A 24,434-nucleotide genomic window follows, 5' to 3' on the forward strand; every position below is an offset into this window, starting at 1 on the left:
GGAAGGTGGGTGTGAAATGCTGTCATTCTGATGTGGCCCTGTGCCTTCCCAGTCTGCTGGTTGACCACAGTATTTTCCGGGCAACCAGGAATCAGGCTCTTTGTGTTTCAATCCACCACTTCTTGGCCTCCAAGAAATCAATAAACCCCCAAGCAACAGTTATTTTATAGTGTAGAAAATAAATCCATGTGTTTCTCTTATGCCTCCTCCGCTGGGTCTGAAAGCAGCAGGTAAGTAACACATAGCCTGTACTGCTGACTTTCTCAGTAACGGTCTGGTACTTGCAAGGGAACAAATCAAAAGAGCCGTGTTTGGTTTCAGCTCTCTTTGAAACACTGGAGGGGATAGAGCTTCCCACAGGGAGCAAAACGAACATGTTTAAACTTGTGTGACAATCAAGATGGAACAAAAGAAAAATCAATTTAAAAAATTGAATAGCACAGGGTTATTTTAGGTTTCACGATGAGGGGCCTGATCCTGCACATATATCTATCCATCATCTCTCTTGGGTTTTATATAGCAACTATCGCTGTGGTATGTATGGCCTCAGTTCAGCAAAGCACTTCTACATATGCCTAACTTTCAACATTATGTTGATTAAGTGCTTCGCTGAATCAGGGTTTTGTTGTATGGGACTTTATTGGTCTGCACAACCAGTGGTACTAATCACATGCGCAAGGGCTACAGAATCAGCCTCCAGCCTTGTATTCTTCACTTACTGGTGTAAAACAAAGCAAAAGGGTTGGTTACAAAAGTGGCTTTTATTTCTGTCCCCTTGGTAGCATCTCTAGGTACTATAGGTGCTGCCACCAAATAGCACCAAGGCACTCTGGTTTGCCAGAATTACATTCCTTGCGTTCTTCCTCACCCGGGCCATGAAATAACACACTCTCTATCCACCTTTTGATTCTGTTCCTGCATGATCACCGGCTGAAATGCAACAAGGATGTCTAAACATTGATCTTGTTTTAAGTTTCCGCAGGCTGCAGTGAAACTCAAACAACATCTGGAAGTCACCGTGAAATCAAGCCACAAGACCCCTTTTCCAGTTAAATATATAGCTTGATGCACTCTGCAGGAGCTTTACAAGAAGAAGAACGTTTGCCTTGGGACAAACTCAGGTAGGGCAAACCATGAATATTCTGATGTGCTGAGACTGAAGAAAGAATATAGCATGATTATTAAGTGTTGCAACTTGCATGACAGGGTTATGGTTATTTTCTCCCATGATACTAGGGAGATGAGTAAAAGAGAAGCAGATGATCCATGGTCTGATCAGAGAGGATCTAACAGTCTGAACACAAGAGTGGGAGTTAGGAACTCCTCCTGAGTTCTAATCCCAGCCCTGATGTGGCCTCTTTCTGTGGCCTCAATTCAACTATTTAGAAGGACATTGGCAAGTCAAATCTGGCCTCAAATTTAAATTTTTTAAAATAACTTTGTACAAAAGACCCAGAGCAATATTTCCATGATTTTGTTTCTAAACTCCACTGAAGGGTTTATTTTTTCACTAAGAAATTTTCCCTGCAGTATTTGGAACCCTGACTGGGAGACAGGAACGCCACGTTCCATTCCCAAGTCTGGTGAGCCCTCTGGGCCTTGTTCACCCCATCTCTAAATTGGAGCTTGTAAAGTGTACCTTCATGAAGCGTTTGCAGGCTAAGCATTAATGTTTGAGTAATATATTCATTACAATCATTTGTCATTTCCTGGTCAATGCACTTTCTGGCTACCAGGGACTTGCATATTGCTGCAATAGGAGAAAGGTTAAATCCAAAAAGTCTGTTTCCATTAACATTTTAACAGTAAATGTCATGAAAACACTTGGATTAATATAAGGTATGATAAAGTTTTGGATCTTATTTTAACAAATCCTAAATGTGAAGTCTGAATAAACTACCTGACCGTGCCCCTTTTATTTCTCCGCTCTAGTTACCTGCAAATGCTCTACACAGGAATACCATTAGCCATTTGTTTTCTGGCATGTTTCTTGTGATCCTTTTATTGGCTGATTGTTACTGATTTGTAACATCACAGGGAAGTCCTGTTTTTATTTGCTTGTGTCTTGTTGCATTATATTCTCCTGAAAAACAAATTATTGTAAAGATTGATAAAATTAAATTAAATGATCAAAGCAGCAACAATAGGGACTAGAGCTTCAACTGGTATAAATCAACAGAGTTACATTAAAAATCAATTTACATGACTGAGGATTTGAGCCGCATTGATTTACACTGGCTAAGGATCTGGCCCCATGGGTTTAAAGAAGTGCAACAATGAGATGAAGGAATCTGGGGAGCCCATTAGACAAAGAATAAAGAAATGAAAATGTTTCTGTGTCAGGCTCCCTTTTCTTGAACTGCCTGTCCACCAAAGTCAAACCATGGAACTTTTAAGGTGTATCTTGTGTTCATCACTGGGACATGGGAGGCAGAATGTGTTTAGTTCTCATTTTCATTTAAATCAAAATTCTTTGAGCCTGGTTCTTCTCTCCCTGAATACTATTTTACTCCTGTGCAATTGCATGGGATTCACTGCAGCGCCTCCTGTTTCCCACTAGTATAAGTGGGAGGAGAATCACATTCAAGGATGTAATAAAAAGTGAGGAAATTACTGAGCAATGGAAGGGTTAAAGGCCTTTCTTTTTTGAATTGATGTGTTAGGGCTTGTCTACACAGGGACTTATTGTGAAATTAGTTTAATTCACTTTAACTTTCATTCAGAATTACAGTGGCCTTAATATGGTTTAGTTTAATTCAAGTGAATTAAAACTAAACAGAAGGAAGGCCACTTTAATGCAGCATGAGAGTGTTCACACAGAGGTTTAATGAATTTGCTTTAAATTCACACCATTAGTTAATTTGGATTCATTTTCCTGAGAGGTTCCATGTAGAGCAACCCTAAGGACATATATGGCTTTTAAAATTTATGCAGGATTTTTCTACCTACTGAGTATATGGGGGCAAATCCCGAAGTCAGTACTCAGCATTTATTCACTCTTTACTCAGACAAAACTCCTGTTGGTGTCAGTGCAAGGGCTCGTCTACAGTTGGAAATTTACGCAGATGAAGGTAGGGTGTGAATTTAATGTGCAATGGCTATTCCTGAATAACTTCACGTGTTGACATGAACTTTTAGGTATCTGTTTTCATCAAGCAACACAAATATATTTTTAGTGGTATATGCTCTCTTAGACCCAGCCCCTGGCCACCTCCTTAGAACCAAATACTACCTAAAGATCCCTGTACCTATGGGGTGGAACAGGCCAAGTCTAAACTGATTTAAACCCTGGGGTTCTCTGCTCTGCTTTTAAAAAAAAAAAAAACCTAGCCAGTGAGAAGAGAAACTGCTTTCTAAAAAGTCAGGGCTGGATTGAATTGTTTGTTCCAGCCTTGTCCTCTGTCTAGAGTCAATCAGTCAGATTAATCACAAAACAGCCCTCAGTCAGCTTGATACTTGAGGAATCAAGAACAAAAGACCTCAATCAGATGCCGTCATGGGAGCGAGGCCCAAAAGGATTAGGGGGAAGCCATAGAATTGAAGTGCTGCTAACTAAAGAAGCATTTTTGATACAGAAAATTGTGTGTCTGGTTTAAATGGGACACTTTCTTTTTCTTCTTTTTTTCCTTTCTTCTTTTGTTATGTATGGACAACTCCATACAAATGGACAAAACCAGACTCTACATGTGTGCATGAGAGGGGTAGGGAGAAATTTCTGACAATCCATTAGAGGCAATTGAGAAAGGGCCCCGTCTGAAGAGATATGGAGAGTCCTCAACTCCTGCTGGAGGCAACGGGAGATCAGGGCAGTTAGGGCCTGATTTTTAGAGGTATTTAGATGCCTAAAGAGTCAGGCACCCAATGGGATTTTCTAAAGCACCTAGGCACCTAACTCTTATTGTAGTCACCTCGGTACTTTTGAAAATCCCACTAGGTTACCTCCCTGGATTTTTATGTACCTACTGCCCTTAAAAATCCGGCCCTTAGAATCTCATAGGACTGGGTCCTGGGAACAAAGTCAGTGACTATAGAATTGCATCTGTCTATCAGACTATTTGGTTAGAAGCAATTGAAGCATAGGCCTGATCCTGAGCACCATTGATTTGAATGGGAATTGCTCACCTGCACGGATTGCATAATCAGACTTTTTGATTGTTTTAGCTCTGCTGGAGAGAACTGGTTGCCTTTTTACTTACCTGCTCAACCCACTGGCTCCAACATTTAAGAAACAAACAAGGGCCAAAGTCTTATTCATTGCTCATGAAATCAGTCGGATTCCTATTGCTGGCCTTCACTGGTGCCCATGTGTTCTGGGGGTGGTGATGGGGGTTAAACTGATTATATTCACTTCAGGGTGAAATTAACATGCGTGGAGACAGGCAGCATGAGGCCTATGCACTGCTTAAATCCCAGTTAATCAAGTTAAGCCTAGTGCTACCTTTTTTTCATACACCGGAACTTAAATCTGTTTGGGATGGTTTGATCAGTTCCTTGTGATTTACTTTAGCCTGGCACAAAGGAGAGACTACTGGCTCCTGATGCAAAAAGACCATCTCCTCATTATATAATATTAAACTAGGCGATTCAGCTGTCCGACAGGCTCAGTGGAAAACACCCCCCCCCTATGGTTTTGGGGTTGAATGGGTGGGGCAAACGAGTTTAACACATACCCACTTCAGCTTTTGTATGAGCAGCTGTTTTTCCTGCATAACATGTATCTGAAGGAGCAATATCGGTAACTACTACAAGCACCATTCATATTTATACGCACAATTACCCATTTTGCTGGCACAAAGCTGGCTGCCTGTTTGAGGATTTATACCACGCTGGTGTTGTCAGCACAGTATCTGGGTGCCTGTTGCAGGCAAAACAGTTCCATAGGTGATATATGTGAGTGCTGCTTAGGAACCAACTTTCGTTTTGTCTTTCTTTCTTATTTGTATTATGGTAGCAACTAACGCACCAACTCGAGGATCAGAGTCGAGTGCTAGGTGTTGTACAAGTAGGTAAAATAAAGACAGTCCCTGCCTTAGGTTGTGAGCTCCAGGATTACAAGAAGACATAAAAAAGCCTGAAGCAGATGGATAGGGAGATGGAAGATAGGAAGGGAGGGTAACAGTAAAAATGTGTTGCATAAGTCAGTAGTCTCAACAGCCCAGCCTGACCAATGACTGATGGTAGTACTTTGCAGGCATCTACGTGCATCTGATTTGACCCACATAGTAGCTGCTACTCTGTATCCCTTGTGATTTATTTTTGCTCAGCTATTTCCTAAGGATTTTTAGCATGTGGGATTAGTTTATGCACACAGTTTAGGGTTTAAATTAAATTTTTAAGGTGCACAGGCCTTTTGGGGCACTCTGCCCAGGGATGACTTTCATCCTCAGTGATTTATTTTAAGAGGAAAGTTGGGGAAATTTACCTGTTCACCTAAACTATCTCTTACCTTGTTCTAATGGTTCTATAATTTTCCCAGGCAGGCAATGTATTTTCCCCCTCCTCCTGTAAACTTGTATTCTTGTTTGTTAAATATGGCTTGGCATTATTTGCCTCATTTGGGAGTTTTGAGACCATTGTGTGGTTTCTTGCTCAATGCCCTCCTGTTAAAAGTTTCATAAATCAATCTTTGCCTGCAGCAGACACTCATGCATACCCTGTCTAGCTTGTAGGTAATCCACCAACAAGGGAATCCTCCCCAACAGGATTTGAGAGATCAGTTAGAGATCGTTTCTCTCTCTCTCTTTTTGGGAGGTGTGGGGAAGGCAGTGTCAATGGAGCTGGGAGAAACCCAATGGATCAATGTCAGCATCTCTCTAACTTAACCTGAAAGCGGCAAGGAAATTCAAAGTTAGGGCTCACACGCTATTCCCAATTTGCCTAAGCATCCCAGATGTCTCCAGCAACATGTGGTTTTTACATAAGGTAAATAGTGGTGTCTAGGCACTCGGGGTAAAATTCACCCCTGTGTAAAGCCACTTCAATCCCATTTAATTCCCCCATTTATGGTTCGAGGGAGATTAAGTGATGCACAGGCAATATGATGGCTCTCTGTTGGTGAAATTCACCTAAAGTGAGATGAGGTGTTAAGGACAGAGTGCCAGCCCTACCTCAGACTTCTGTTACTTCTGTTACCTAAAAACAGTCATTGTTACTGGAAACTAGTGGGCAGATGCTACTCTCAGCCCACTGGTGTAAATGCAGAGTAACTCTACTAGCATCTGTGGATTTATACCCAGGTAACTGAGAGCTGAGTCTGGCCCAACCTTTGTGTTTGCATGTGTATGAGTGAGGGAGCGCCACTGATGTAGAGTGGAAAAAACCCAGCACCAGAAACTATTCCTTCCTCCAACAAAGAAGCATAAGGCATTAAAAATAAGATCAACATAAACAGCAAGGGTGAAAAAAACAAAACCTCAGCAAAGCAATTTGCAGTTCTTCCTCCTCCCACCTTCCCATGGATTATTTTAAACCTTGCTCCTATCCTGATTAGGCAGCCCAAAATAGAAACCAATAGTGCTCTCTTCTCTTCAGCGTACACTTGGAGGCAGCAAGGTAAAGAAAGCAGGGGAGTAAGGCAGAAATCTGAAAGGAGGAGGAGTGCCTGCTGTGATTGGTACTAACAGCTCAGTCTGGTGGAGAGCCGGGCGGATAGATGTGACAGAGATGAGGGAGCTGTGCTTGACTAACTCGTGGGCCTGTACTGCCAGTGCAGTTTCAATGAATGGGATTTAAAAAAACGGAGTGAGCATGTAAACGTCTCAAGCGGACTCACTACCAGAGCACTTACCAAATGCGGAGCCGCTCCGATCTCTCATTTCTGTGCAAAGCGAGAGCGGCACGGTTGCACACCCAAACACCCACCGCCCGCTTGGAAACGCAGCCCAGGCGAGAGGGGCTCGGTCGCGCCCGAAGCGAGAGCTGGGCTGGGTAACAACCTGCAGCAGCCCGAGCCCCGCTGACGCCATGGCAGCGAAGCCCAGCTGTGGCCAATCAGCGCTCGCCAGCCCGGCTCCCAAAGCGGCTGCTCACCGCAGGCTGGAAGCACGAAACCATTCATGATTTTGGTGACGTCATCCCAGGGCGGGGGCGGGCGCTCTGAGCAAAGCCACGCCCCTTCCTCTATATAAGCGCCTTCCCGGGCCGCTGGTGCGGCTTAGGGCTGTAGTGGCAGCTGGTAGCGTGTCTTTTGTCTTGTGGGTTAAAAGCCGATCAGCGCGTAGCCTCCCCGCTGGGCTGCTGTGCCCCTGGCTATCTCGCACCGCTCTCAAGGGAAGCCGCTGGGCCCCTTTGCTACGCGCTCCCTGTTTTTGCATCCCAAAGACGCTTGTCAGCCTTTGTGGTAGGACTTCATGTCTGTATTTTTCCCTATTCACTGGTGAGTACCCTCTTGCGGGTTCCCCGGGGGCGGTTGGCGGGCTGGGAGCTGGTTAAGGCTTTGGCTGTGCCTGGGGTAACTTTTGAAGGGGGGGAGGGTGGGATATTTGTCCTGCAATGGCTTTGCAGGCAGAAGTCACAGTCAAGGTTGTGACGGGAGAGGGGGGAGGTGTGAGGGAATGGAAACAAAGGAAGTGAGCGTGGAGGCTGCAGTAAAGCGTGCAGAAGGGCTGGGGGAGGTTTGCTAGAAAACGTGCCCAGATCTTCACCTATCCGCCCCAGTTACGAAAATCTTATCTAGGGGGTCCTGGAGATTGTGCTTGAGGGGGCGGGGCGGGCTGGTTCGGAAGCCCACTGGAGAGTGGATGCGTGAGCTGCTGCCAGGGCTGCAAAGCCTTGTGCCGGAGAGATGGGTTTTATTCACCTTGGGCGTCTGTGAGGCTGCCCTGGGGAAGCCGCAACAAGCGCTAGCAGTGGTCTGAGCCCCGCTGGGGAGTTGGAGGGGCAGGGGTGTTGCAGAAGCGATCTGGCTGCAGTTGATCGCATGCTGTAGCGGCTGCAGTGTCCCATCCTTTCACCTATTCCACACACACACCCCTTGCGGTGACTCGCAAGCGCCTCTTTATCCTCTCCCTGGCTTGGGAGAAGAGAGCGGGCAGGACTGTGCAGGGATCATGCCGGGGAAGGCAGGCGGAAATACTTTCCGGCTGTGTGTTTGCCGAGCAGCTGGAACTTGCTAGGCGGCTTGCAGTCGCGCACCCGGTTACCATCCTTCTTGCGCCGAGCCTGGACAACGTCAGGGGCGGGGACCAGCAGCCAAGGCAGAGGCGATCAGGTCAGCTGGGGAAACTGACACGGCAAACAGCTCGGCTGCAACTGCTCATCCTAACCCCAATTTCCTTCCCCAGGGAGACGGTGTAGCAGCCTTCCCGTTGCCCTGCATCCTCCCCCCACTCTTACCCCCAATAAATTCAGAAAGCCAGACTGTGCTCTGTTATATCCGAGTAAGCAACTGAATTCAGCAGTTACTCCTGGGATGAATTTAGCCCATTGGCATCGCTGCCTGTTCCTCTGGATTTACACCTAAATAAGGGTGGGCACAGGCTGGGCCAAGCTCCCTTATTGCCTGTACACGCCTTTTCAAGTGCATCCTTTGAACAATCAGTGTGAAAGTCCCTCTGAGGACTGAAATCCAAATAGCCGTGGATTAGCGCTACCTGCTAAAGCAGATTGCTTGGGAACTTCGGTGAGCTTGTCACCTTTATTTTACTATTGCCAGGTAGCCACGGGGCAGCTAAAGCTGAGGTCCTAAAACCTCTCTTTTCAGTTGCTTATGACTTTCTTGCTAATCTTCCATTTGGGCTGAATTATAGAGGGGTTGCTCAGGTTATAACACTGGAACTTAACGCTGCACCTCCAACCTTTCTTTCCAAATTAAAAATCACCCTGTTTAATATCCTTAATGTTGCTTCAGGGAGTTGTAAAAGGACACTGGATTAAGCAGCCTTCCTCCCCTTGTATTGTTAGAGCTGAGCGATCTAAACATCTGACTACATTTCAACAACAAACTTGTTCACTTCCTTTATTTCGATTCCCTTGATGAAAATAGACTCTGTAGCTCATGCGATAGTTTGGATTGCAAATGCTTTGGGGGGGATGGTTGCAAGCAAATTTTTTTTTAGTGCAGTTTAAGACAGTCCTAGAAACATGCGTGTAGATACTGGCTTTTGCAAAAACCCTTGTTTTTACTAATCCTGTGCTGACCTATTAGTATCCTTTTAACCCATCTAGAGTTGGAAAATAGAGAGCTCCAGCTCAACAAACTAATGGCTCTGTGCAACTTCTCTCACTCCCAGGACGGGTATGTTGCAGCAGAGGATAGGAAGTAGGCAAGCTACTATTTAGCTTAGGCTAGGGAGTTTGCAGAGATTTCCCATCAGCAAGGTTCTTGATGTACCACTTAGTGAGAGCTTGGAAAAAAACCACTCTTTTCCAGCTCTCTGCCAGTTACTTGATAGGTGACACTGACAATGATGCGGCTCCACAAGTTGTCATGCCTGAGTGGGGTATCTGACCTAATGAAACATGCATCAACTCTAATGCTACAGCTTCCGCTACTGCTGCTACTTATAAGAGCTGGTGCATCATATGGTCTCACTTTGCCACTGTAAACAAAGCCTTTGTGCTTATCATTATATATCTGTTATCTGTGTATCTTGTGCTTTGGGATGCTTTTGAAAGCCCTCATTGTGCTGGTTCATGCATAGTAAGCTGGAGTGGCATTGGGAGGGCAATGTGAACTTGTCTGAAGTCACTTCATGGGAGCAAGGTGCAACAGATGGCCAATATTTTGGTGACAAATGTGAGTTGACTTGTGCGTGCAAATACAAAGTACTGCGGTTATAAATAGGCTTAAGTAATAGCATAATGTAAAATAGAGGAACTACAAGCTGTGAAAATCAACTTCACTTTCTCAAATTGTCGAGGTGGAAACTTCATTATGACTGCAAAAGCAGCACTGCAATTGGCATATCTCCTACTCAACTGCTGTGGAAATCCCTGGGGTAGTAAAATAAGTCAGTAGGAGTTAAAACTGATTAGTTTTTAAAGCTGGGAGGGGGGGGAAAACGGTAAGTGCTAGTGCTCGGTGTGGGGTTTTTTAACCTACACTTGAGGGTAAAGTTGGAGGAAGTGGAGTTAAACTTTAATGTGTCTTGGTGAAATCTTGTATTGCTCAAAGTGAGAGATCCTGCAAACTACTTTTTGGGTGCATGATATTGTGTACTGATTCTTTAGGTAGATAATTTTTGATTCCCTTACAAAGAAGGGGATGGTGGGGGGAGAACAGAAATAGGATTTAGTGGTTTAGCATTTCAGTTCTTATCTGTGACTAACTCTGCAGCAATATAAAGCTTTAGTTTTTAGATACCACATAATCTTGTTCAAGGACAACAGTGATCAAATGGCTCCATGAGAGCTGAAAAAGTATCTTTATCTTTGTTTCCAGCCCTGATTATCTGAGATCAGCTGAAATGACTGAGGTGATGATGAGTACTACATCTATGGATGAAATCGGGCTAAGCCCCCGCAAGGATGGCCTATCATATCAGGTAAGCTTTCTGTTGACTGGATAGCATTGTTGGCTGGTTACATAATAGTCAGCTATGGAACTGTCCAAGCTAGGTTGCAAACTTCTAGCCTAATGTACCTTTCCATAATCTGAGCTAATAAATCTTTCTGTAGTGAGAACAAGTCAATGGTCTAGGATGTTTGCTTGGCAGGAGCAATTTGTCTAAATTTAATTTCTATCTTAATATGTGATTGTATTAACCAAGTACCTTTTTACATAATCCAGATCATGTAGTATTCTTGGGGAGGGGCTATGCCAGGGGGAAGTTAGCCCTAGTGGACAATCTAACCCTGGAGTTTCTTTTGACAGATCTGCAACTTGGCCCACAAGCCATCTGCCTAGAGCAGATGGGAGGAGTTGTTTGTGGCACTTCAGTCTTTTAAGATAATTCTTTGTTTATGCTGAGCAGATAAGGCTATTTTAAACTGTTTGCCATGTGCCATACGAGACAGTCTATTTCCCCATTCTCCCCTCAAAACCTTAATCTTAATACTCAGTGGTATAAGCTCCTGGCAGTTCAAGAACCTTTGGTAGGAGGATATAGCATAAAATGACTGATTAGTGGAATTAGCTAGAAACTGGATTTTTTTTTCCATCCCACAAAAATTGCAAAACTTAAACCACACCCCCCCTCCCCCCCACAAACACTTGACTATGTTAACACCCTCCAAATGCCAGGGTTCTAAGTTTTTGTTTTTTTTTAAATAAAGCAAATTTAAAAAATGAAACTACTTTGTTATGGAAAATCTAAACTTTCTTTCCAAAAAAGATCAACATCCTGTTTTACCATTTCTGAAAACTTTTCAATGTTTTTTTCAAAACAAAGTTTCATCAAGATTGATACAATTTAGCAAAATGTTTAGCTTCAGCTTAAGCAGCATCTTCAGATGCGAAACTTTTGACGAAACTTTGAACCAGCTCTAGGGGCTAGCTCTGATATATGGGTCATTAATACAATATTGCTGGGTGTGGAGAGCTGTTGTATGTCTTTTGATATTAGCCTATTGATTGACCAACATTTCAGTGCTTGTCTCAGTCTATTTTCTCCATCACCTGAGATGTGCGAAGAATGAGCATTTGAGTAATTGTACCTTCCCAGTCCTCTCAAATGGTGATTTCCACCCTTTAACTACCCCGTGGGAGAGTTACTATTAAAGTTTGATATGAGAGCTTGTGCATGCAAGTGGCTGATTTATGTGTATGCCGGATCTGTGCATAACAGGGCAGTTTTTATTTTTATGATATATATATATATATATATATATATATATATATATATATATATATATATATATATAAAATTAACTTCCCACTTGCAGATGCTATTACAGCAACTGTATGTGTAGGTTTTAAGTATGCATGCAAATTGGTGCACCGTTGCACACCTAGCTCTTTAAAAGGGCCTTAAATGCACTAGCGTAAAGAGTGCATCAACCTGTTAGAGCCAACCTAAACCAACGCTCTGGACAGGGAAAATGTGGTGTATTTGATCCAAAAAACTCCAGTTCCATGTTCTGTGCTCTGGTTACATGTTTGTATGTGAAATAACTGTTTGGCTCTAAAGGTTGTAAGGATGCTCATGGCTCATGAGTGAGTTGGAGCTTCCAGAGAGTGGGCATACTTCAACAAGAGTCCTCAAACCCTGCTTCATCCTGACAGCACACAACCAGCCACTGCAGTCATGGTGTTAATAGGTCACCGCATCCAGTCGGGCCAATAACTCCCTTCCTCTAGGCTCCTCTTAAACTGTCCAGACAGATCTGGAGATTTTGGAGAACCAGTCAGAATCTAGGCACCCTGCTTGTCCTAACTATGTTGTGTGAGCTGGGTTTTTGCAGCGTTCGTGATACTAGGGCCAGATCCCACTCCACACTTACTTCAATACAGCTGTGGCTCCAGGGTGTGAAAAAACCCACACCCTTGAGTGATGTCGTTTATACTGACCTAACTTCCATGTAGACAGGACTGTCTCAGCAGGAGAGCTTCTCCCATCGACATAGCTACCGCCTCTCACGGAGTTGGCATTAAGCTGACTGGAGAGCAATCTCCTGTCAACTTCGAGTGTCTTCATCAGCAGCGCTGCATCGGCCAATGCAAGTTTGTAGTGTAGACCTGCAGTAAATGTGTTTGTTTAGACCCTAACATTGGGGAGCAAACTGCTTGGTTGCAGCATTCAAGTTGCTGGGAGTTCCATTAACATTTTGCAGATACAGTAATTTGCAATACTCAGTCCTAAATGCAACTTGCAAGTGTTATTGGCTCTTGGAGCTCTTGCTTCTCTGTAGTGGTCTGGTCCTATTCAAATACCTGCAAGCTTCTTATGATGCCTATGCTTGCTTGGCCTAACTGACAGCCTAGTTGACTGTAAGAAGCTACTTTCTCCCTCTGTTAGCATACAGTCTTTGGATGGCTGGGTGGAGTGAAAGAAGTGGGTGGTCACCTTTTAGTAGGGCCCATGCCACATGCTGGCAATCTTCAGAAGCAAATAGTTATATGAATAACGTACAAAGAAGGACACTTGTTTACATTGCCTGTAAATTGGGCTACAAGGGGGAATGAAGGTCTAGACTGTAGTCCTCCCACTAATGCACTGGGATGGAAACTGTTTGTCGTATTGTGGTATGGGTTACTAAATATGAACAGCGATAGAAAATTAAACTGGCTTGTACAGTTTAAAGTAAAACCAAACACTGAGAATGAAAGAGGAAACCCCCCTAACGGGATGCAAACAAAACCACTAGCTCACTGCTTTCTGTGACTGGCACTGCTGACCCACCCCTTCTGCTGATTATGAAAGATTTTCTATATGGGAAATTGTACACTAGTCTATTGAGTGCCCGAGCTTAGTATTTTACAAGTGGACAGGGCTAATGAAGCATGAATGCTCCTGCAATACAAGCCACATGGTTCTAAGCTACAAAATCGTCTACCTGTCCTGCAGAGTTGAATTCCAATTATAAGAACCACAGCACTTGGACATAAGAGGCAAGGACTTGTAAAACCAGAATTGGAACTCGGTTGCTTTGTTAATATTTCCTTGGACAGTGGACAGGCAGTCCCTTAATTTCAGCATGACTCTTCTGTACCAATGTTCAACTTAGTTTTGGATTGTGGTGGTGATGAGCTTGACATGGAATTTTAAATCTAACCATGGGTCTCTAGATCCCTGAGCATTCGAACTGGTCCCTGGTTGGACTCTGCTCCTAGAAGGGGACTGTTCTTCAGAAGGTGGCCCTTAATTGTAGAAAGCTCATGAACTAACTTGCAAGATTTTAGTGCCCTTAAATCAAAACCTCCATCCTAAAGTAAATGAGCATAGATTTGGTACTCAGCTCTGTTTTGAAATGCTCTCATGATCACTGGAAAACAGACTGGATATCCAGCTATAAAAGGCTCTGTGCCAAGAGAATGTAAACATGAAGTTCAGCAGAACTTTGCAGGAAAGATTAACCAGTGATTTCTAAACTTATTGTAAGATTCCTGCCTCTGTCCCCCACCAGCTGTTGTGCTCTGTAAACTTAAAACACTGATGTCTTCCTACTCCTGGCAATAGACTATCAGTTCTGTCTAGATATACAACTGAACTCATGTAGCTCATGAGTCCAGTGCATGTCAGGAGAATGAACATATCATGGTTAGTTTGCTCTTAAAGTAGCAATAGGAAGGCTTAACTTCCAGAAGGCCGAGGCAAGCACATTCTTTTTGCAGAAGTCTATATACTGTACCTACTTTGCATATGCTGTTGTACTCACATTGGCCTAAATTCTCAATTTGTATGCAATTTTATGTACACAAACACATCTCAACCCTCAACTTTCTGTTCATTTGGCTTTAATGATACTTAAATGCAACTATACTTAAATGCAACCAATAAACAGACAGTCTTGGAGAGTTTAAGCTAATGCACTTAAAACTCTTCCCTTGTTGGACAAAGCTTTTATTAATACAGTATCTACAACCAAGGCTGCTCTGTTAGCTCCCAGGAAGATGGCTCAGCCGCCAGGTTTGAAGGGCCAAAATAGAAGCAGATGGTGAAAGCAGAGCAGGAGTCTGGCACAATACAAGTGTATTCTATGGGAAGCCTGGACAAAATATATCTGAAAAAATGAAGTCAGACTGGGTCTTGTGACTGCAGTGAAGAGCTATTTTTGGATCTCTAATGGGTGTCCCATAATTCCTATGGGGACATTAACACAGTAACTCATTCAAATGCAGCTGATGGAGCAAGATGCCCCTCCTACAGAGACAAATGTGCACATGAAAAGTTTCATTCATTTCCAGTCCGTCAGCCTTGTGCGAGTCCTGTCTCTTTATAGCCGGTTGGAGCTAATATATGGTGACCCCTTAGTTCTCTCTCTCTCCCTCCACCCCAGGAGAGGCCCGTTATCTGAAAACGCCTAGCCATCTCTCTGCTGGCTCCCTTTCTTCTAATGTCATTCCACAGCAGCACAAATGATGTGGATGAGAGCAAGGCTCAAGACTAAATTAATCATTTTTGCTGCAGTGTTGTCAAAACAGTCCCTTGACCTGAATCGCTCTTAATTTCTTGGAATGGTAGCTGGGGTTGAGCACAGTGAAAACATCTTGATGCCTGAGGCAGCTGTACTGAGCAAGCAGTGTATGCCAAACTCTGAGCCAAGAGTTCTTTCCGGTGGACTAACTGCCCTGGACAGGTGACTGACTGATTTCTGAATGGGGTAGGCATGCAATGACTGAGCTGGCTTAGTCACATCCACCTTGCTCTGGTGGGCCTGGGAAGCTCAAACCCTAAGTCGTGGTATTCTCATGCTGGGATTCTGGCACTGGCTAGGGATCTGATCTGTATGACATGTGTAACCCTCACGCACGTGGCAGATACTTGGAGGTTTCCTCCCCTCATTGAGACTAGGACTTCTCGCAGCATCGTCTGCCCATGAAGCCAGCTCCTCTTTTGTTCTGCTGAAGCAAAGTTGATTTTCAATAGGAAAAGACAATATTGGGTATTGCTAACTAATTCCATATAGGGAGTCACATGCCGATCTGTAACACTAGTGTAAATCCAGAGTAACTCCACTGACTTCAGTGGAATTGAACTGATGTTGCTGAAACCAAATGTGTAAGGATTCAGACATGAGAGGTGGTAACCCATGACAGACACATGTATTGCCAACCTGATGGCTAATGGGGAACTTAGTATGCCTTCATATTCACCTCTTGTATCTTGTAAGATGCCTTTATATTAACTTAAGTAAGGAAGGCCATACCTGTACTGAGGCAGTCCTGCATTGGAACTGACATCTATGCACTGTGTAAAACTGTCCTCTGAAGTGGTTCCACTGTACAAAATGAAAGCCTGGAAGTTCACCTGTTACTCAAATCCAGATGTGCACAGTACAGACAGTGGCTCAGGAAGTTGCACTAGCATGTGCTGACACATGTCTAGTGCATAGATCAGGCTAAACACTTAGGCCTAGGAGCACAATAGTGCTTCAAATGTTAATGAATGTGATCAGAGCTAAAAAAGATAGAGATGGAATTATTAGGGCTACAGATAACTATCTTTTATTGTAAACCAAGGAACAGCATTAAACTGAAACCCAGGATGATAAAGGGACCATCTGATCACAAGACCTCCATGTAGAATTTCTTGCCCTCCCCTATGCAGCTTTTGCAAGGGAGGATCCGTTATCTTGATTGGAAACGTCGCACACAAACACAACTTTCCTTACCACTTTTCATCAGTCTGAGCACTTGTCTATGCTACCTTGAGTAGTCATGGTAGTAACTGGTGCCCCAGCATTTCTTACCACTGACATGCCCCTCTGGATTATCTTTCTCTTTAATGTGAACTTCCATCCTGCCTCTTGGAAGGGTATGGTGTTCTGCTTCTCGGGGTGGGAGTGGGTTGTTAACTTTTTCCCTTGACAACCCTCCATTCAGGTCTGAAATAAGATGTAGTTGGTCTCCGGCTTTTTCAAGAACATCTAGCTTCTTGTACCATGGCTCTACCTCTAAGGATGGTAGTGTCTGTATGCTGTCTCTATGCAGGTACATTTTGGGTACTAAAGAGGCTAAAGCACCCTTGAATTCCATCAGTCTGCATCCAGGGGGTTATCCTGTACTACTGTCATAGCAGAGAACCCAGTCTAAAGTACCAGTGTCAGAACATAAGTTTCCTAGAACTTGTCAATACTGATACAATGACCTGTCCAAGGAAGCAGTTGGCTTCATTTGGGAATATCTTTCGTATCTGGAGGGAGCTGTATTCTCCCACCAGTGCACTCTTACTAACAGTAATTTGCTGGGTGTCTGGGGCTGGAGTCCAATCTGTTACACCAGTGTCAATCTGAAGTTAACTTCCTTTAAGTCAATGGATGTTGCTCTGGATTTACACCAGTGTAACTTTGACTGGAATATGGTCCTCTGTATCTAATGTTGTGATCCTTCCAAGTCTCCCATCCCCCCTTCCAGAAAGCAGGATGTTCGTGCTACTGCTGTCTCATTTTGTATTGACAATAATTAGCCCATCATGTACAGTTAACTACACTGCATCTCACTGTCCAGTAGTATCTGGTTTCCTTATTAGCATTTCTCAGCTTCTTGCAGTCCTCCTGCATGAAGCTAGCAGCCAAAGGTTAGTTTAATTATGGCAAAGCTCCTCTGCTCTGGGGTACTGGGAAAGGGCTCTGGCACCATCTGCCTTTCCAGGGGGGTTAAATGTTTTCCATTCTCGGTGCCAAGCTCTCAATCTAGAAGTCACTTTTGGCTCACCTGGCATGGAGATGTACGTGGGTGACCTTAAGTTTGGGGCTTCAATTTCTGGTATCGCCTTTCAGTTCACCTTCTAGGCGAAAGGTGAGAACTCAGGTCTGCATGTACCTGAGATGGAAAAGAATGGGATTGCCAGAAGACCTCTGAACAAAGCTTGTCAACCACTGCCTTCTCAAATCCGGGCTAAGTATGCTGCATGTCATCGTTAGGGCAGCAAACCTATTCCTTGCCCTCTGCAGCCTGCAAAGATGTGTGTCAGAGCTCTTCGCATAAAGCTTAGTGACGGGCCTTGGCTTCTAAAGCTGTGATTCAGTGACCGCAGTTGCTATGATTACATATTCAAAGTTGTATGCAGTCATATGTAGATGGCAGGGGAAAGTTAGCCCATCATAAACGCTCTTCTGTAGCGTTCTTGGCTGTTGGAAGGTGCCAAAAGCTCCTGTCCTACGCTGATCTTAGCTCTTTAACTCCAAGACTCTAGTGAAGCATGTAACTACAAGCTTTAATATCTACACTGTATGAGTATTCACACTGCATTCCAGGACATGATTTTGAGTGCCATGAGCTCAATGTAAAACCTGCAGTGGGTTATGTGGGTGCAGATTTCCCTTTTTGTTTCCAATTCCTGCTCTGGAGGGGGATGTCCCTTGGGGTATTTCCATCTATGCTGCATTTCAGATTATACAGAGAAATCAGGCTGAGGAGGGTGGGTAAAGGAGTGATTAGTCTCTTCTGTATAGTGACTGGGAATCTGCCTCTTGTTTTGGAGTGGCTAGGGCTCAGATTGCATGGGGTAATTTGCCTGATCTGTTCCCTGAATGTAAATGGCAGTCTTATTATGACAAACTTTTTCCTTGGTTCCCACAATAAGGGCAACAAGCAAGGCTATCTGTCACATGCTAGGAAATCTGGCTTCATATACTTTTTTTCCATTGACTGTCCACACCCTTGGAAAGGGTAATTGCGACATCTCCTTTTTTTAATGCTGCCTCTATGATTAAAAAGCATGACTTAGTGGAAAAAAAGCTTGACCTCCTTGGGTTCAGCCTCTCGTGCAGCTGTTCAAGATAAGATTGTGCTAGTAAAAAAATAAAGCTGAACACCACGTTTGGGGATATTTGTTTGTGAGGAAATGACTAGGTCCTTGGCTTCTGAGAGAACCAATCTATCAGTCTATTTTCAGAACTACTCCACTTGACCTAATGCAGCTAAAATGATAGCAGCCAAAGGTTAGCAGTATAATAATTAAACTTTTTTCCTACAGTGTAGGCTATTTTAGTGGCATTATCAGCATATATAACCTACTATAATACACTTTCTTTCCATTGCAGCCCTCTAAACAATACAGTGTCAAGGTTCTCTGTATCCCAAGTCTGGGGAGTTAATATTGAAAGTTCAGTTCTGTCTACAGCTCTTAAGCAATGGACTGGGTATCTGGGATTGGCCTGGCTGAAGCCATTAAATCGTATGAGACTCGGTTACTGTATGGCTTGCTCTGGGAATGAGTAATAGCAAGTACCACAAACTGTAACACCCCTGTGAATTCTGTGACATTAATAGGCCTTGTCCATACCATACTTCTTGGCTTCCTAGCAGTCCAGCTGAAGGACCTGGCTAAGGTGCCCTGGAGTGGTGTGGGAGAGCTGGAATTAGACACCCCTCTGCCTTGCTGCCTACTAGCAGCCTAGGCTGCCTGTCTGAAATGTGGCTTTTTGTTTTGAGCCATCCCTGGCTGAGAGTCTCTAATGGCCATACTGAAGCTGTTACTGCAGTATCTTCTCCCAAGTTAGTCTCTCCTCTCCCTCCCTTCTTTAGTAGCCATTTAACTGCTACTAAACTGGCAGGAACTTGGGATTAGGTCCCAAAAAGTCTTCCACTATCTAAAGAACAACACTGCTAAAGCCTGTGAAACCCTGAGTATTCAAAGGTACATCTGAACTATGCTTTCCTTTGGCTATTGAGTCCTGGCAGTGAATCACAGAACACTCAATGGAAACTGATCTGCAGAGGGGGTTAATTGTCTGCCATATTATAGCATATCTCTAGTAGCTCCATTGAAGAAGTTAGGCCAAATTTTCCAAGAGTGTCTACTGGGTGTGGGTGCCCAGCATAGGACCAGAAGGGGACTTGTTGGATCATTTTGTCCAGTCTTCTTCCATTGCAGGCAACACCATCATGTAGTCCTTTTCATAAATTTATCAAGCTCCATCTTAAAATTAGGTAGGTTGTTTGCTCCTCCTGGAAGGCTGTTCCCAAACTCACATGAAACACCTCAGGCTTCTGACCTGAGCATCTGCTACTACAACTGGAACTGCAAGTGCTCAGCGCCTATTTTAAAAAAAAAACAAAAACAGGCCTTGCCTCTCAAAAAATGAGGCATTCCAAACTGGTGGATGATTCTGAAAATGTAGGCACTACTGTCTAAATGAGGCACTACTTGTCTCCTCTGCAAGCCTCAGGAAAATGGAGTAGCAGTCGTGACTGCCTTCTCATATTTTGAAGACTACGTTTTATATTTAATGATGCCCAGATAAATGCTTAGTCTTGTAAACAGGACAGGAATTTTTGATAAATGGTTAATTGCTTAATTATCACTGGATAATCTGAGTTGGCAGTTGTCCCTTTTTTCCCCTACTACAAATCCTTGTCTGTGTGAACAGGTTTATTAAAGACTGTCCATTGGTAACCCACAATAATTGCACTGCATTGCTCACAAGCAATAGTACTTTCTTGCCTGTCCTGCTCTGAAGGTTCAGTAAACGTGGCATTTGGGCTCGTATTCCAGGGCACATACCTACAAGTACTCCTGCAACATACTACTACAAAAGCAAGGTGCTTTTCCTGGCTTGAGTTTCTGCCTTGACATCTAGCACTAACAGTGTAGTCTGCTCTAGAAAACCGTCCGGGTGCTCTCCCATCTCCAGCATTATCCTACCAAAATGGCCCCGGTTTGGGCTTGGGTGGTCTGCTGGGGCTATCAAAGGGTGGCATTTAGATGGAAGATGGCAGGAGATCCAAATCCACTTCAGGACTGGGAAATGCATCTCAGAATCTTTCAGCGCAATAGAAAATACTGGCCTTATAGGATAATCTGAAAAAACAAACCCATAACCATTTTCAGGAATAGTTTATTACTCATTTGCATGTCACTGCACTCTAGCCTTTAAATTTCATCCAGTGACTCCTGCATACTGTCCCCTAATTTTAGAAATGTTCTCTCTGAAATTTAAAGGTAACCATGTAAAGAGCCACTTTCTCCATGTTGACTCAGAACAAGAAAACAGTCTAAGATAGCCAGTCCAAACCTCCTGAGGCAAAAAGACCAAGAAGCAGGAGAGCTAAAATAGCGAGCCTGTTTTCACAATATTTCTGGCCTGACCAAAAGCAGGAAATGCAGACATCAGATTCTCATAGCAAGATTTTTAGCTCTGTCTGCAAATTCATGAGCATTGGTGGTAAGCAGTGAATCTCTGGGAGGCTTAGTTGATGTGTGTCTGAAAGCATAGAGATGTCCATCTTGAACTTTATTCCAGCAGCCTGTCAGTTTTGGAATCCTTCAGACAGCTGCCCCCACCCATTTTTTATTTTTTTATTTTTTGACAGCATTCTGGTGCTTCAGGTCACAGCCTGGTTCATGAGTTTTCCTGAGAAGCTAACCTGAAAATTCCTGAACTTGCAGAACTTCATTTATGGTTGACTCTGTCCCTTGGAACCAGACCTCTTGAGATTTGGCTCTTGATAGTTGTGATGCTCTGTAAGCTGCTAGCCAATATCAAAACACTAAAATATTCTTTCTAATGGAGGTACTTCTTTTGTTTCAGATTTTTCCTGACCCCTCAGACTTTGACCGTTACTGTAAGCTGAAAGACCGCCTGCCTTCCATTGTGGTGGAGCCAACAGAGGGGGACGTGGAGAGCGGGGAGCTGAGATGGCCACCTGAGGAATTCCTCGTCCAGGAGCAGGAAGAGGAAGAAGAAAACCATGAAGAGGCAAAGAAAGAGAACAAAGAGCAATAAATGGCAGCTGAAGAAAATACAAGGGATTGTATTGTCTTGAGGGAAGAGCCACACCTGTTCTGAAGGTCTTTTTTTCTTAAGAAAAAAGACAGACAAGTTCAATTTTGCACCTGCAAGATCTTAGGTTTTTTCATATTCTCTGTATTGAGAACTGAAGCCCTCGATGTGACAGACTCTCCAGACCTTCTGAGGAAGGAAGTCATGCAGAGAAAAATGTTTGCTGTTCTCAAGATCACTATCTGACTTTTTATTTTATTTTTTTATTTTTTTGTTAAGACTCAGAGGCAGCAGAGAAATTCTAAGGCCCTTGGTGGATGGTGAACAAGCAAGGCTGTTTAATGAGTTGTGGGGAGGGTGGGAATAAAGAAATGTAAGCAGTGTTGAGCAAGGAACTGCTTCTGGCTACACAAGCATGAGACTAGAGTCTTCATCTCTCAAAGTTTCCTTTCTTATAAGCTTCTGTTTATGTATCTGGAGTGGAGGGGAAATGTGTGGTGACATCACAAATAGATGCTCTGCTGACATAATTGCTGGGTGGCATAGAGAGGCAAAGGGGCTTGTAGTCTTTCCCCAGTTGCACATCTCCTGAAGTTACACAAGCATGTGTAGGAGTAATGGTTTTCTTGCGTTAACTATCAAACCTGTTCCCAGTCTTTGCCCAGAAGATGTTTTCTTGCCTTCTCTTTGCATTTAAACCTTGTAATGCTGAACAGCTCAGTTGGTAGGGTCAGTGTGTTCTGCTGCTACCCTCCATCTATTCTGCAAGGTCCTTGTTTATCTTGAGGTAACAAAGAAATTTCATGTAATGTCTAAATCTACCTGAGATCTTGTTCTAGAAGTGGTTAGGACGTTTCTCTCCTGCTAGCTGAGACTGCTGTAGTAAGAACTCATTACAGTGCATAAAGCTTGCAAGGTGAAGGGGCCACCTGCCTTCTAGATGATTCTGGGGCTGCGTGGTTTCCATCTCAAACATGCTGGGTCAACCGTCTGATCAAAACTGGCTTAGTAGAGGGGCATGGGGAGAATCTGCAGGGAACTGTTAGATTTGGGTTTTCTTTGTTAGCAGCATTGCTTTACCAGAGCTCCAAGACCTAGCAATGCTGGCAGACCAAGATGCTTGCAGAAATCATCTGCGTAAGAATGGATGAAATTGAAAATTCCCACATGCCACAAAGTCAAAGAATGTTGCCAAAACTGAAATCAAAGAGGCAGTCTGAAATCAAATGGCTGACTTGAAAGGATAAGATTGGGGCAGGGAATGATGCCTCTCTTCAGACAGTATTTCATGGCTTTTGAGTGTTCTGGGCAAGAGGATGTGCTTCTGATTGTAACAAAGTAGTAGTTGGGTTTAATAAAGGGCAACATGGTTTGTAAGGTCTAAGGTATCCCGTGCAACTTGTTCAGTGCTGAGTGTTGTCTCTGTCCTACCTGACCTTTGTCTACAAGGGGAACTGGTTGTAAGGCAGGTTGACTTGCAACTTTCATGGAAAGTGGCAATCCAGCAACTTTATGGAAAAGCTCCAGGGGGGGCCAAGGCATCTGTTGAGGAGCTGACAGGTCTAAGAATAAAGTGCTGGTAGTTTCCACCTTAAAACAAGTCTGGAGACACTAAAGCAAGAAAGACAAATGTTAAGGCCTTAACCAGACCTTATGATAAAACCCAGTGCATCCTGTCTGCTAATAACTGGTTCAATTAAAAAAAATCTGTTTGGACTTTATGTGTGTGTGTGTGTGTATATATATATTTGTATCTAATACCTCATGAGTAGTTTAAACGCTGGTGGGGGTTGGGGGATTGCTTTTAACATATCAGCAGAATTGTTTTAGTCTTTGTCTTGCTTGTGGTTTAAACATAATGGCAATAACTTATCAGCTCTGTTACTATTTCAGACAGACCTGAGGGATTGGAGACTGACTTTTTTGCATTGTTCTGACTAGTAGCAATGTAGAATGCAGCTTGTCTCTTCCTTCTTTTTAGCAGCAAAGAACCAGTCTCGCGCTCACTCCCAGGTTTGATGGATGCTTTGTCATCACTGACCTCTCATCATGATCTAGTGATATCGTTTTTAAACTGATGGATCCAGCTGTTTGTATCTGAGCATCTGTTCTAGTCTTGCTGTCTAATGGAATGAGCTTGTACACCTGTATACCAGCCAGTCTCAATGTTTTAAACTGGTACTAGTCTTCAATCTGTGCCACCATGTTGAGGCTTGTTAACAGATTATTATGTGGGTAGCAAAAGGATAGAAATCTTTATCCTCCAGATCTGAGGAGAAATGTCTGCCGTAAAGACTGGTATATTCTTGTCTGCATCCTCTCTTTTTTAAGGTATTGTGTATATTTCTATTTGTCAAATGTATAAAGAACAAAGCACTCCAGTAAAACTCCTGTTGTCTGATGTACATTCTATTTCTGTAATTCTTTTTGAGCCTCAGGGAGAAGCTAGCTTTTTTTTCTCAAACTACTTTTTTGTCACTGTGACAGTTGTAAATAAAGTTTGAAAATGCTTTCCAACTTGGTGGCTTTTTTTAAACTCTGCTTACAGAAAAGCAGGTTGGGATTTCAGATTTCCCAGAGCTTTAATCTGTACCGGAAGCAATCTTTCACTTTAAAAGCAAGGCCATATTATGCAAAGCACTTTGACATGGGCTGTAAAGCTGATGTAATTTAAGCATATGTTTAGACTTAATTATAATTCTTACGGGGCTTGCTGAGCTAGCACGTAAATCACTTGAAAGGATGAAATCAAGGGGCCTGACTCTTCATTGCCTTGCACCTCTGCAAAGAACTAAGGGGTGGGGGAATCTGCAAAGGGACTTGAAGTGCAAGTTAGGCACCTAGGAAATCCCAGGAACAACACTGCCATCTACAAAACTAAATTTGGCACCTAGGCTCCCAATCCAACAAATGAGGAGAGACAGCCTCAGAACATGATCCACAGTCTAGAAGCCAGCATGCTAGGATCTCCCTGTCTAAGTTAACCAATGGGAGATGCCCAGGTGCAAGTCCTGCCCCTTAGAGATGGATGCCAAGGTGTAGGCAGATGCCTAGCTATCCATGAATGGGTGTGTAGTTTCTTGTGGGAGCAAGGAGGAGGTGGTGGTGGTCGTTCTGGTCCACCTTAACTTTAGCATAGTGGTGTCCTAACCACTCAACTACAGTCC

General features: G+C 43.6%; 1 protein-coding gene across 2 annotated transcripts; it reads left to right on the forward strand.

The window, feature by feature from the left end:
• The first annotated feature begins 973 nt into the window (after nt 1-973).
• On the forward strand, nt 974-23,784 carry LBH (LBH regulator of WNT signaling pathway). Of its 2 annotated transcripts, none has more exons than XM_045011095.1 (3): nt 974-1,121; nt 10,382-10,484; nt 21,076-23,784. In XM_045011095.1, exons 1-3 carry the CDS (start codon nt 1,066-1,068, stop codon nt 21,268-21,270), a joined length of 354 nt encoding a protein of 117 aa, XP_044867030.1. In that variant the 5' UTR covers nt 974-1,065; the 3' UTR covers nt 21,271-23,784. The 2 variants fall into 2 exon arrangements, with proteins under 2 accessions (XP_044867030.1, XP_044867031.1); XM_045011096.1 differs by lacking the exon at nt 974-1,121 and adding an exon at nt 7,151-7,375.
• Nucleotides 23,785-24,434: the final 650 nt, after the last annotated feature.

The sequence above is a fragment of the Mauremys mutica genome, chromosome 3, assembly GCF_020497125.1.
Source record: "Mauremys mutica isolate MM-2020 ecotype Southern chromosome 3, ASM2049712v1, whole genome shotgun sequence".
Classification (NCBI taxonomy): Eukaryota; Metazoa; Chordata; order Testudines; family Geoemydidae; genus Mauremys; species Mauremys mutica.